The sequence below is a fragment of the Populus alba genome, chromosome 16, assembly GCF_005239225.2.
Source record: "Populus alba chromosome 16, ASM523922v2, whole genome shotgun sequence".
Lineage (NCBI taxonomy): Eukaryota > Viridiplantae > Streptophyta > Magnoliopsida > Malpighiales > Salicaceae > Populus > Populus alba.
In genome coordinates this window covers 7,700,220-7,713,812 of record NC_133299.1, presented here as the reverse complement: position 1 = coordinate 7,713,812, position 13,593 = coordinate 7,700,220, and the positions used below count along the sequence as shown (strand labels likewise).

Below are 13,593 nucleotides of genomic sequence, written 5' to 3'. Positions count from 1 at the left end.
TGGATCTAATAGGAATTAGGTTTACGATATATATATATAACTACAACTCAAGATATGAAATCGAGTTATAGTGTCTTGACTGTAGGCAACCCATAATCCGGCTCGAGTCAACCATCACTAGTCGTTGAAGGTTAGTTGAACAATGAGCTAATGCTTCGAGGGCTAAACTGGAGGCAACGTATGAAGAGCAAAAAAAAAAAAAAACCAGTTATAGAAGATAAAGGCATACTTTCCGATCATTATACTCACCCTACAGACCTTAACAAGATTCTCCTCCCCCTCCCCTCCCCCTCCACCTACAACTTGTAATTGATTTGTATAGATAATTTAATTGATTTTTACATTATATTAAATTTGTTCTTCAATTTAAATTAGTTGTTTGATATTGTTTAATGACATTGTGAAATTGTTTAATAGCATTTTTTTAAAATAAACAATATGTTTAAAGACCAATCAAGTTTCCATTGGTATGATCAACCTTGTAACTAAAGAAAATTATTAATTGTTTTGGTGCACGCCGATGAAAATTTTGTTGGTAAATGATCATTGTTTTTCTTGGAAAATTATACAGAGTTGTTAATTATTTCAATATACACACTAACGAAATCACCAATAGAATATGCCATTAGTGATTCTGTAAAAGAACTCGTCGATGAGACAAATATGTTGCCGACAGATTAATTTGTTGGAAATCCATCAGTAATATTCACTAACGAATTTGATGACAAATATTGGCCAACCTCTTTTTAAAGACCAACAATTATAAGTTATCGCTATATCTATTGATAAAAATCACTAGTAGATATGACATTAGAGACAAGATATTTTTTGACAACACATTTCCATCAATAAATCCATTTATGACTTTTGTATTTATAGAATTAGTGTGTTTACATCAACAAAATATTTCATTGGTATTTTACTATTTTCTAGTTGTGTTTGTGGAATATTTATTATCATTTGGCAGTAAGAAGTGTTGGTCCCAATTTTTTTATTTTTTTGAGATTTTGGTTAGTTGGAGTTCACACTTCACAGGTAGAAAAATACGGTTTTTTTTTTTTTTTTTTTTTTAAAGATTGGATGGAAGCTTAGTTTTAGTTTTTCTTAACGCAAGGACTTGATTCAATTTCGTTTAGGAACTACTGTCATTAAATAGTTTATTTAAGAACTATTTATGTGTTAACCAATAGTTAAGGATGGTTTAGTATATTTTACCCAATTTATAAGAACTAATTTTCTTAGCAAGTGTTTTGCATATATTTTATTGAAAACATTTATAGATTTTTTTCTTCTGATTTCCAATATATGGTTTGTAATCATAAACAAATAAATATGTATGATTAAAATAAATGCAATAAAAATTAAAATAATAAAATGGAAAACGCTATTAAAGTCTATCAAAAAGAAATAATGCCTATTTTTACGATTTTTTTCCAAAATAACTCAAAAGTAACGCAAGATATATATATATATATATATATATTTATATATATATATATACTTTAATGCTCATTTTTTTAATGTTATAAAGTAAAAAGATTGTGCTGATTTCGTTCGTTGTTACTTATATTAATTTTCCTTTGTGCTGATCACTCAAAGGCTAAGAATATAGAAACTATTTTTAAAATTTCTTGTGTTTGTTTACCATTAAAAAAGTTGGTCAATAAAAAACACTTTCCAATCAAAGAAAAATTTAGTTTGATTTTCAGGAAAATATTTTTTTTTGAATGGAAAACACTTTTCAGAAGTTATGAAAAATTTAGAAATATCATATTATTAGCTGATAATATCAAATTTAGTTATCAAACTTTTGATTAATATATATTTTGTTGGAGTTTTTTTTTTTTTTTTTTTTTTAATTTCATCCCTTAAAATTTAATTTGATTTGATTTTTATATTAACTTTGCTCCTCATTTTGATGATTGTTATTTTGCTTTTTTCTTATTATTTTTTTAATTTAATTTTTTTATCTATTAAATTCGGTCCTAATTCTTTTTATTGTTACTTATTTTATTTGAAATAATTTATAAAATTATAATTATAATTATTTTAATTTCATCATCTTTCAATAGTTTATTTGTTAGATTTGATCTCTATTATTTTGATTATTATTTATTTTATTTGATATAATTTATTGAAATTAAATGTTTTTTCAATTTTTATTCTTATTCAACCTTTTAATTGTAAGATTTGCTCCTCATTATTTTAATAAACTTGAAAAAAAAATATTAATAAGTTATTTTTTTCTAATGTATTTTCCATAACATAACCAAATACTGAAAATTATTTTTTAATTTATTTTTTATAACACTACCAAATATCAGAAAATAATTCACTTTCCAGTAATTTATTTTTTTAAAAAAACCACTTTCCAAAAATAAAAATATTTTCTAATAAATAAACAGTACCTAAATCTTGATTTACTTTTCTTTGTACATGTATGTGTGAGTGAGTTTTACTATTATGTTTTTGAAAATAAGGGGGAGAGAGATTACTCTCAATCTCTCCTAGTGTTTCAGTTTCGAGGTATATTTCCATTTTTTTAGACCATAACTTACACTATTATATTTAACAATTTTATTAACGAAAAATTCTATTTATAATTATTTTATCGACAAAACCTATTTATTAGAAAAACAATAGTCAATAATTTCTGTCTATTAGTGAATCTATCATTAATATATTTACTAATAATTTTATAAACGTACCATGCAGCCAAAAAATAATAATTCCTTGAGCATACCTAAATTTATTTATTCTCTCCTTTTGAGCTGTCTTTCTATTTTATTTTTATGTTTTTTTTTTAGTTTAACGTGGGTGTCCGGGCCAGCTTGCGCGCACCTCGATTAATCCCACGGGCCCTGAAGTTAACGACCATGTAAGTCTCCAGTGACCATCATATGAGCAACCTAGAGCTCAAACCTGAGACCACAGAGAGAGCAAACCTCTTGGTCCCAAACTCTTACCACTGGGCCACCACCTAGATGGTTTTATTTAATTTTTTTTCTTCATATTTTTATGTATTTTAGTTTGGAATCGTGGGTGTCAATTATTCATTTGCCTGAAATCCCGTGAGAGGAAGGTAAGGCAGGTAGGTCACCTCTTTGAAAATCCACCTTTAATAACCATCTCTGCTATAAAGTTCCGATAAGAACATCTGTTCTGGATAATTTTTAAAAAATAATATTCAAAGATTAAATTGATCCAGTTAACTCCTGTTTAACTTGAAATAGGAGGGGGAGTTATTTTTTAAAATATTTTTTTATTTAAAAATATATTAAAATAATGATTTTCAAATTAAAAAATAAAAAATTGAAGCCGCAGAAACAAAAAGCCCTCAATTCAGGTCTCGTTTTTATGATTCAAATAGAAGCCATGAATGCACATCATAGCTGAAAAGAGGGCGGAACGTTCTTTGCCCACATTTTCTCCGGCAGAGATTGTGGGTCACTTTTCCTAGTCTCTGACTTTTACCTTCCATACCCCACCGTTTCAACAACCAAACTGGAGAGGTTGTAGGTCACTTCACGGAGTCTCTAATTTTCACCATTGGAGTAAACTTTTCGTCAGAGCATTAGAACAATTAGAGCACTACAACCCACTATATTATCATTACCTCTAAACGCAACACAGATAATATTAAGTATTACTCTAAAATGCCTGGTTTTTTACTATGCAAGGCTTTTTTATTATTTATTTTTTCTTATCATGAGTTCTGTGAAATTTTATATTTTTTTAATCTGATTTTGTAATTTGTTTTTGATAATTTAATCCTAATTAAAGACTAATTAATTTTGATTTCTTATGAAAAGGTAGGATTAAAAGAAAGATATCAAAATTAAAAAAATAATACCAAACATGGATGATGTGTCATAAGTTTCGGAAAAAATACATTTTGGTTCTTGAGCTTTAAAAATCACACAAATTATACAATTTCAGTACTTTAATATTTTTTTAATTCAATTTTGCTATAAAAGTTTATTTTTATTATTTTCCAGTCCTTGATTGAGAGAGAAGAGAGAAAGGTCACTGTATTCCAGTTGTATAAAGAGAAAAGTGTTATTGATATTGATCTAATTCATTAAAACAGACAATATTTATGTTAAATGATTTCATTTAATAAGAGAGTTCATATTCAATGTTTTTTTTAACCTTTAAAATTTATAAAAAAAATAAATTTAAATTCGGATTGATTTTTAAATTTAGATTAATTTTGGTTTTAAATGATTTCTCGAGATAATAGATATATGTTTATCATGATTCTACAGTGTTTTATCAAAAGTAAAAAGATTCTGCTGATTTCGTTCGTTGTTACTTGATGTTAATTTTCATTAATTTATTCTCTCCTTTTGAGCTGTCCCATCTATTTTTATGTGATTTAGATTGGAATCGTGGGTGTCAATTCTTCACTTGCTTGAAATCCCGTGATAGGAAGGTAAGGTAGGTGACCACTTTGAAAATCATTTTGATTAACTTTATTTTCTTTAAAAACACACACACATATATACCTGAAACATTTATATATAACTAGTTCACTATATTATAATTTGTGTAGATAATTATAATTCAATAATTAAGTTTTTTTAAAAAATAATCTAACCTACAGGTCACATGACACGTACAAATGTCCTAGTATATAGGATGCTCTGCTAGCTCTTATGCAATTACATTACAGGTCATAAATGATAATGACCTTTTTTTTTTTTTTTTCCCCTGAGCTCACAGCTACATCACGACGACGTAGGAGTGCTTATAAGCTCGAGGTGACAGTGTCATGAAAACCAAAACTGTCAGCATATTGCGTGGTGCAGTGGATCATAACAACGAAAACGAATTCTTGTATTAAAATCACAGAAACCAAATTTCACATTAGAATTTCTGTGTCAAGTTCATAACCCAGTTGCCCGAGCCATGTATGACACCCACGATCATGTGACCGACAATGGTCCAGCCGTTTGGGTGCTGGTGCAAAGCCTACTCGCATTGCCTTCACAGTAATCTCCTATGCTCTGCATTTCTATAAAGGATATGTAGAGATTCATCAGACAAACAAAAATGAAAACGGAGCGAGTGAAAAGGAATTCCTGGACATGCTAGTGGCTGAAAATCAATATGATAAGTAAAATTAAAATTTAAATGAAAATTCAGTCAGCTGAGGGGGCAAATAATCGGAGACATGCAACAACAAATATTGATTTTTTCCTTCATCTTCACAAAACATAATCTATACCGAACAATTTGGATCAGGAACCCAAAAAATAAAAGGCAAATGGGCACTGGAGGGAAGGAAATACACTTATACTATACCGAACAATGGTACAATCAACCTGAAATCAAATAACAGTGATGAATCAACCTGACATCAGCCAACACCAACCGTGCATGTTCTCTTTGTCTATACTGTTGTTCAAAGCTCATCACAGTGATGAATCCAGACTACAAGGGATAGCCATATCTTCTAAGATCTCTTGAGAAGAATGGGTGCCTTAAAGCTTCCCTGGCTTTGAGCCGCTCTGCTGGATCATATCTTAGGAGACCTTGCAAGAGATCAATTAATTCACCAGCAGAATGATCCACGTGCTGCATTATTAGGTTCTGCCAAAGAAATTTTAAACAGTACATAAATTTGCAATTGCATTAAGTGAGGAATCAAAAAGCAGCATATTATCTAAGTGCATTTTATAAAAGGGTCAGAAAACAAAACCATAACCAATATTTCTACACAAGAAAAACAGAAAAACTGATCAAGAGGTTACTCTTTTTAAAATGAATGAATGTAATTGATTTGTTTCTTTCAAGAGAAAATGAAGCAAGGTAAGAAAAGCTATTTGAAAGATCCTTTTGTTAGCCATTCTGGAATTGAGAGACAAGTATGGAAGATACTCTCAAGAATTTACAAAAGGCAACCAGTTCTTCTTCAATTATGCCTTTAACAAGACTTCTCTTTGTGGATTCCATTCGCCTCAGTTAATTCTGGTACTTTTGCAGTGCAAGTATAGGCTGCCTGCAGGTTATTTCTACAAGTGAACTTAATAGAGTTGGATTCTGAAAAATTACAGGCAAACGAGGCAACTTCATTACTGCTTTCATGCTTTCTCTTGAGGTTGCACCCTCAGGCCAATCCAATCTCATGCCTCTCCTGAAATATTTCTCAGCACGTCTACTGCAACAAGTTCAGGCACAAAGTAAGTGATTCATCCACATGGAGAGACGGAAACAATCAAATAGAGCAATAACTGTGAATTCTCTTACTCAGCCCTGACCACCATATGTTGTGGCAACGGCCCTAAAACCCTCTCCATCATGGCAAGATGCTCCAAGTTCTCATGAGTTTGAAAAAGAGCCTCACCCTATTCATAGAGAAACCAAACAACAAACATAAATTAGCATCCTTCAAGTATGCAATATGAAATTTAGTTTACACTTTTTATGGAAACCCATCAGATCTAACGACACAAATCACCTTAGACCATTATTAATGTACCTGGCAGATAATAATGGCTACTAGAACTTCATCAAACAAAGAATATTAACAATACATAAAATAAAACTTCTATTTTCTAAGGCAGTTTCCAACCCAAAGCAGCCTGTCTTGCTTAACCTTTCACTTGAAATCCTTTCTGGCCAATAACATTATTCAGCGGTATCAACGACTAGTGATCTCACACACAAGAAAATGTAGTCAAGGAAAGAAAATAAAAGGCTGAAGTTACTTACAGAACATAATTCAACAAGTATGCAACCCACACTCCATATATCGCAGGGATAGTTCCATCCAAGACCTGCAGAAGATATGCCGTGGAATGCCATTAGGCGACAAGCATCAAAACATTAGAGCAACAATAGTTTCACAGCAATTACCTAAAATAACCTCTGGTGCACGATAATGCCGTGTTGACACCACATAGCTGTGATCCTGATGTTCAAATGTGGTACTTCCAAAATCAATGAGCTTAATAGCACTTGACTTGGGAAGATTCTTGAAGTAGGAACCATCTTTTGTGGATCGCGAAAGAAACTAAATCACATGAAGTGGGAAAAATCATGAGGCTATCAACTTTGAGGGGAAAAGAGTAAAACACAAAATTCAACCATGGGTTAGCAGGGATTTGGAAACAAGCGAAAGCCCCATTATCATGTATCTCCTGGTGATTCACACGAATCTAAACAAAACCTCAAACTGTGAATATGCTATATTTTTAGCATATAATGTTACGTAAGAGTAAACCTACCTCAACAATGCATGACATGGCACCAAATATTCTAACAACAATGTTGCTGTAGATTAAGAGTCAAATCAAAATTTTTGTGTATCTTAAGAACTTCAAAGGTGTAAAAACAAACATCCAAGAAAGAAAGGAAGAAGGCAAGATACATATTTAAAGTCCTGAGGAAAATGCAAAATAAAAAGAAAAAAGCATACAACCAAACCTTTAAAGCATTACCTTGTAATCTGGCACTTTGATGTACTCAGAGGAAACCAGTAGAATATTTTCAGGCTTCAAGTCGGTATGAATCAGATGTAAATCATGCATAACTGCAAATGTAACAAGCTAATGAACAAACTGAAAAAAATCATCCCTACTATCAACCAACTCCATACTAACACAAACAATATTTACTTTGGGGCTCAATAAAATATGAAAATTGCAAAAAGAAGTAAAAACAAATGCCTATATTTTGCTTCCAATTAAGAGCATATGAGCATCAAGTTTATATAAAATATAAATAAAAATGGTAAAGAATTGTCCACACACATGCAACAGACTCCAAAAGTTGTCTGCCAAGCTCCCGGACAAGATCAATGGGAAATGAACGATAGCTGTTTTTGCGGAGAAAATCGTATAAGCTTGGTCCAAGCTTCTCAAATACCTGTTGAAACCATTTAAATTCATCCGCAAGTCCTTTAACTCACAGAATATTTAGGCACGCATGAGCATTTATTGCTCCTGGAAATTAATCAAATCAGAAATACTGATAAATACTTACAATACAAACATGATTACGATAGTCAAACCAATTCCGTATTTGTACACAACTGCAAAGAATAAAACCACTTATACCAAAATCACTTCAAACTTCTAGAATGAACAAGGGTAGGAGAAAATGCAAAGCCTTACCGTGTGCTACCAATATCATGCCTGGCCAGCCTCTGCAATACATCAATTTCAGTCATGGCAGCTTCGCGATACTTGTGTATGGATCGGACAATTTTGATTGCCACTAATTCTTTCTTTTCATTATCAAAACATTCCAAGACTTGCCCAAAAGTCCCTACATGAAAGAAATCACAAGATTACCGTTAAAATGATAGAAATAACTACTCAATTATAGGACACAATCAGATGCAAAAGCCTCAAACAAACATGCTTTCCATGATTCAGATGAGCAGGCAATAAAACTAAATATCTTGAAACTGAAAAGCAAATTCCACTGAATAAAGTACCCAAAATTAAAGGAGGACATAATATAACAAAATCAAAACCCAAAAAGTACTCACCTTCGCCCATCTTGCCAAGAATCCTGTCTGCAAAATGGAAGGGAAAAAAAAAAGATTATCAGAAATGAAAATATATGATCAGAATCAACGGATCTTGAAGCCAGAAAAGAGAGTCCGCATGCTTAATTCTCCAGTTCATGGAATCAAGTTAAGCCAAACTTCACATTATAGAAGCGGCCTTTTCAGAACCCTCTTAACTGCAAATATAAAATCTCCATTTTGCATATAAAAATCACCATCAGGCAGATAGGAAGAAAAACATTAAGCAATTTGATTCAAAATAACATTACAGACTCCTCGAATTTTAATGCGGGGGCACGGAAAGTACTAACAGCGCGGAGTCAAATTGTCTCCAATAGCAAAAACATAATGTCCATCTTTATCATCAGGTCTCCAAGGAGGTGAACCATTCCGATTGTAAAACAACCCGTAATTTGGAATCACTCCATTCCCATTCCCAAATTCCTGACCACAGAACATCCCTGGAACCACCTGCAATAAAAAAAAATTAATTCCTAGCCAAAATAAAAAACAAAAAAGAAATTCTGATTTCTTAGAAAGAAAATCTGAGACCTACCTTCGCAGGAGCTAAGAAAGGAGGAGGAGGAGGAGGTATGTCCCATGTTAAACGCTGTCGTTTCCTAGGACGCTTATCCATGTTTTTATGTGGAAACTCTGTTATTCTCTGCGTCTCCATTTCTCTCTCAGTTCTCTGGACTTAAAGGGGCAATCGAAGAATCCATCACTCAATTTGGACCTGAATTCTGAAAAACTGACACAAAACTTGTAAATTTGAAAGAGAAAATTTGGGGTTTTTTTTTTGAAACCCTAAAAAGTACAATCTTGAATTGAGGAGAGAGAAAGAGAGAGATCTGGGAAGCTAAACCTGAGAAGGCTTGAGTCTAACCAGGGTTACGTTCACACAAGTATTGTTAACCCAACGGATCGTATAAGTTTCTAACTATGGTTAATAGGTGGGTCCCAGTCTCAGAGCGTTTCCTCCTCCTTTAATTCTTTCACGGGACCACCCAGTGATGATTAGGGGACGCGTGTGTCGTTTAGATGTTGGGCCGGAAGGTTAATTGGGCCTGTTTCACATGCTCTCACGTGCCAAGGCACTAGCCACTGCTTTCGTCGTATAATTGTGTCCATCGCTTGGAACTAAAACCCTAACAGCAGTTTTGTGAGTGGCCATTCCCCAGCTCCGCAATGGCTCCTAAAGGTATGTCAATGGCTATCTTCATTTTCTTGATAATGATGATGATTATTATTAATATTTATTTACCTGGATAGGCTATCTTTTAGCTGTTTTCAGTTTTGATTTCTTTACAGTTTCTTGTATTGGTTATGGACCTGGTTTTGTGATTGTTCGGACTCAAGGGGTGGTTCTTCTAGGCTTGGCTTCTAATAACAAGTTAGTGAAGTAAAAGGTCATGGTAGTGTGAGTAACCGGGGCTGCTTATTGGCTAGTGACTTCGATATTTATACTTTAGAGAAGATATTTTTGGGTTGTTTAGTGTATTTTTGTAGCTTAACATTGTTTGTTAGTGTCATTTAAGTGTGGAGCTTTAAGAGTAATATAAATGAGATTTGTGTTTATGGAACAAATGAAGTGATTGGTGTAAGAGCATGTGGAATTTTAATGGCATACTTGCTATCTTGTGTGTGTTTTTTGTTGCTTAGATGTAAAGAAGGCTGATGCAAAGACACAGGCTCAGAAAGCTGCCAAGGCCTTGAAATCGGGTGCACCAGCTTTCAAGAAGTCCAAGAAGATACGAACTAAGGTCACATTTCATCGTCCCAGGACATTGAAGAAGGAAAGGAACCCCAAGTACCCTCGCATTAGTGCAACTCCAAGGAACAAGCTTGATCATTATCAGATCCTAAAGTATCCTCTCACAACTGAGTCAGCGATGAAGAAGATTGAGGACAACAACACTTTAGTTTTCATTGTTGACATTCGAGCCAATAAGAAGAAGATTAAGGATGCTGTGAAGAAGATGTATGACATTCAAACCAAGAAAGTGAATACCTTAATCAGGTGACAATGACCTTAATCTCTTTATTCCCTTTTGTTTGTGAGCTATTTATTTGAAGCAATGTTATTATAAAACAAGTTAACCTGTCTACAATGTCACTGATTACCTTCACAACCTGGTACTGTTGGGCTTGCCTGATAAGAGGCTATATGCTCTTAATTTTCTCTTCCTTAGTCTAATTTACAGGATCGTATTGTGTTTTCTTTTTTGCAGACGTGTAGATAACATAGACCAAATCTAGCATTGCTAATTTGGTAAAAGATGAAATGAACAGATTAGTACATCTTGTTTATTCTAGTCTAGCATCTTCACTGATATATAATCAATTATCTATATGAAAGAGGTTATCTTGTTTAGTTTGTTATCATCAGTTCATTTTCTAGCAATGGCTAAATTTATCTGATGCCTTGAAGCTTTGTGCATCAAACTGCAACAGCCTTGAAACCAAAAGCATGTTTTGAATGTTGTCAAGTATCAGTGCAGATGTTAAACTTTTTATGGCAATCTACCTTGCATAGGTTTCTTGTTCTTATTTGACATGCTGCTTTCATCTCTGAACTATATTTGCTCTGTTGTTTTGTTTCAGGCCGGATGGGACAAAGAAGGCGTATGTTAGATTGACACCAGATTACGATGCTTTGGATGTGGCAAACAAGATCGGAATAATCTAAATTAGTTGCCATTTCCATTTGTATGCCTTTTTTTTTGAAGCATTTCAATTTTCAAGTTCGAACTGAGAAGTTATTTAAGAACCTCGAGCAGAGTTGGGCCAGCAATTTCAGTTTGATACATTGCATTTGATTAGCTTTGTTTGATGTTTTGATGTCGTATTGCTATGTCTTGTTTGACAGTCAAAGATTGTGATCAATGTTAACTGATGGTAGAAATCTATGCCATTTTTCCTCACATTTCTTCATCATAAAAAATGTGGCATTTATCTTTGTTCCATTAAAGCATGGTTGATTGCTAATTTTGTGTCTCAAGTAGTGCGCTTGTCAGGTGGAAAAGAAAAGAACCATCTTTGGAAGAAATTTTTACTATATTGACTGAATGATCCCACGCTAAAGGGAAGCAAATTTTGTATTAGAGAATTAGCAAAGATGCAGTACTTATTATCGCTATCCAGAACCACCCCAATACATACCTCAATGTATTTTTTTGAGTTCTAAGAAGTCATGCACCACCTATTATCGCATGCACACCTTGCATATATAAATTATTTATGCAAAGCATAAGCACCAACCTCTTCACTATAATACAACGAGCACTCCAAATCAATTACTAGAATCAACCTCTCCATTGATGGTATTCATTTTTCTCCTCTCACCACAAGGTCACTCTCAATTATTTTTTACATCCTATGACTTATCTACAACACCATTCTTCACACTCCCCGAGGTAAGTTAACCTAATCAAGGTCTATAAATACCTCTGATCACTAGGTAAAACATTCAAGCCAAGTTAGATAAATTTAGGCCATTCAAGCTCATTCAAGAGCTTCACACCAATTCATTCAATAATCACACTTTCTACGATCTTCATTCTATTTTCCTTTCAATTATATTATTTTTTTCTTATACATTTACTAACTTAAGTATTAGAGAATTTTGTATTTCAAAAACGGATGTTGTAGAAACAACTAAGCTTATATATAAAGCTTACATCCTAGCCTATATACTTTAGCCTAACACGTAACCATTGAAAGCTTAATCCAATTCTTAAGTTTTCACAACTTCATCAATAGGAAATTAATGAAATGTGAAATTTAACTTTATAAAATTTAAATCAATTTAGTATATTATTTTTGGGTAAATTAAATATTTAAGGAGGGGTAATGATTACCCCAACACTTTTTTAGACGGTATCTCCAAGTATTATTATATTTTTTTACATTTTTTTAAATGCATATCAAATATTTTTTTTTATTTCTCTCTCACAAATCATTTACTGATAAATTTTTTTTCTCTCTAAACTAATATTTAATTCTTTAATTTATTGACATAACCAAAGATCCTTAAAAAATCAAATTTTATACCATTAAAAATTACTCTTGTTTTGATATTATACAAATGTCACTTAAAGAGTTAATGATTTATTTATTTTCTACTTCTTTTATTTATTTTTGAATTGCTCTCTCTCTCTCTCTCTCTATATATATATATATATATATATATATATATATAAGTATTAATGTCAGAATGGCATAACTATTTTAAGGATTGTACTAGCAATGTGTTGATTATTTTATGAAGTATATATTTTTGTTATGAAATATGCCTACCATATGTCGTGATGTGTATAATGTCGAATGACAAGTCTTCCTCTTGGATTGAGGGAGGAGCTTCTCGACTGATGAAAAAGGTCTATTGACTTCGAAAGAGTTGATGTGGTTTTGGATGTGTTCGAATTAATTATAAAATTATGACATGAAGGGTTGAAGACTTACCACCTACTATTATGATGACCATAAAATATACTAGTCTATAAGAGTATAGGTAAGGGGACTAATTGTGCATGAAGAAGACATATCATCCCTAGTGTACCTTACGTTTGAAAAATTGCATTATTAAGGTTCAAGAAAGGTAATCCTCAGTAAGGAGTTCCATATCTCTATGAGCTCAAGACATACCCTCCTTAGTAAGGGGATTTTTACCTTATGAGACTAAAACCTAACCATTTTAAAACTTAAATTTTAATGGTGTATTTATTTCTATTTTGTATCTTTAATACTTGGGGATTTACTTTAAAGTATTATACCTTCAAATATTGAAGTTTACAATTAATTCCTAACATTTTATTTTTGTTAATTCATTTTATTTAATACTGGGAATCTACATTACATTGTAAGACTTATACCCCAAATATTAATTTAAATTTTTTTTTTTTTATGGTGTTTTTGAAATTTTCTTCAAATCCTAATGGATAATTACAAACTTGTTATGATACCCATTAATTGATTTTTTGTATTTTTTTCCTCAAAGTATGATAAAAATGCTTTTTTTTTTTTTATTTTTTTATAAAAGATGCATGGGAAATTTTAGAATCTGGACATAT

At 32.1% G+C, this 13,593-nt stretch overlaps 2 protein-coding genes across 3 annotated transcripts; one reads left to right on the top strand and one right to left on the bottom strand.

Annotated features, from left to right (window-relative positions):
• Nucleotides 1-5,097: 5,097 nt before the first annotated feature.
• Nucleotides 5,098-9,397, bottom strand: LOC118062650 (serine/threonine-protein kinase AFC1). Of its 2 annotated transcripts, none has more exons than XM_035076494.2 (12): nt 9,078-9,397; nt 8,833-8,992; nt 8,501-8,527; nt 8,121-8,274; nt 7,990-8,038; nt 7,758-7,872; nt 7,446-7,537; nt 6,862-7,018; nt 6,718-6,782; nt 6,253-6,350; nt 6,058-6,160; nt 5,098-5,595 (listed from the first exon to the last, which is right to left on the bottom strand). In XM_035076494.2, exons 1-12 carry the CDS (start codon nt 9,195-9,197, stop codon nt 5,437-5,439), a joined length of 1,299 nt encoding a protein of 432 aa, XP_034932385.1. In that variant the 5' UTR covers nt 9,198-9,397; the 3' UTR covers nt 5,098-5,436. The 2 variants fall into 2 exon arrangements, with proteins under 2 accessions (XP_034932385.1, XP_034932378.1); XM_035076487.2 differs by having other exon boundaries at nt 6,058-6,163; nt 9,078-9,395.
• A 167-nt stretch (nt 9,398-9,564) lies between these two features.
• LOC118062640 (large ribosomal subunit protein uL23) lies at nt 9,565-11,445 on the top strand. The gene is made up of 3 exons (XM_035076479.2): nt 9,565-9,722; nt 10,184-10,541; nt 11,126-11,445. The coding sequence occupies exons 1-3, from the start codon at nt 9,710-9,712 to the stop codon at nt 11,208-11,210; spliced, it is 456 nt and encodes a 151-aa protein (XP_034932370.1). The 5' UTR covers nt 9,565-9,709; the 3' UTR covers nt 11,211-11,445.
• The last annotated feature ends 2,148 nt before the right edge of the window (nt 11,446-13,593 follow it).

Excerpts from the sequence above, each read along its gene's own strand:
- LOC118062650 (XM_035076487.2), bottom strand. The coding sequence starts at position 9,197 with ATGGAGACGCAGAGAATAACAGAGTTTCCACATAAAAACATGGATAAG. Across the intron at positions 8,528-8,832 it reads AGACAATTTGACTCCGCGCT|ACAGGATTCTTGGCAAGATG; the intron begins GTTAGTACTTTC and ends TCCATTTTGCAG. Across the intron at positions 6,351-6,717 it reads TACTTGTTGAATTATGTTCT|GGTGAGGCTCTTTTTCAAAC; the intron begins GTAAGTAACTTC and ends CTCTATGAATAG.
- LOC118062640 (XM_035076479.2), top strand. Across the intron at positions 10,542-11,125 it reads AAAGTGAATACCTTAATCAG|GCCGGATGGGACAAAGAAGG; the intron begins GTGACAATGACC and ends GTTTTGTTTCAG.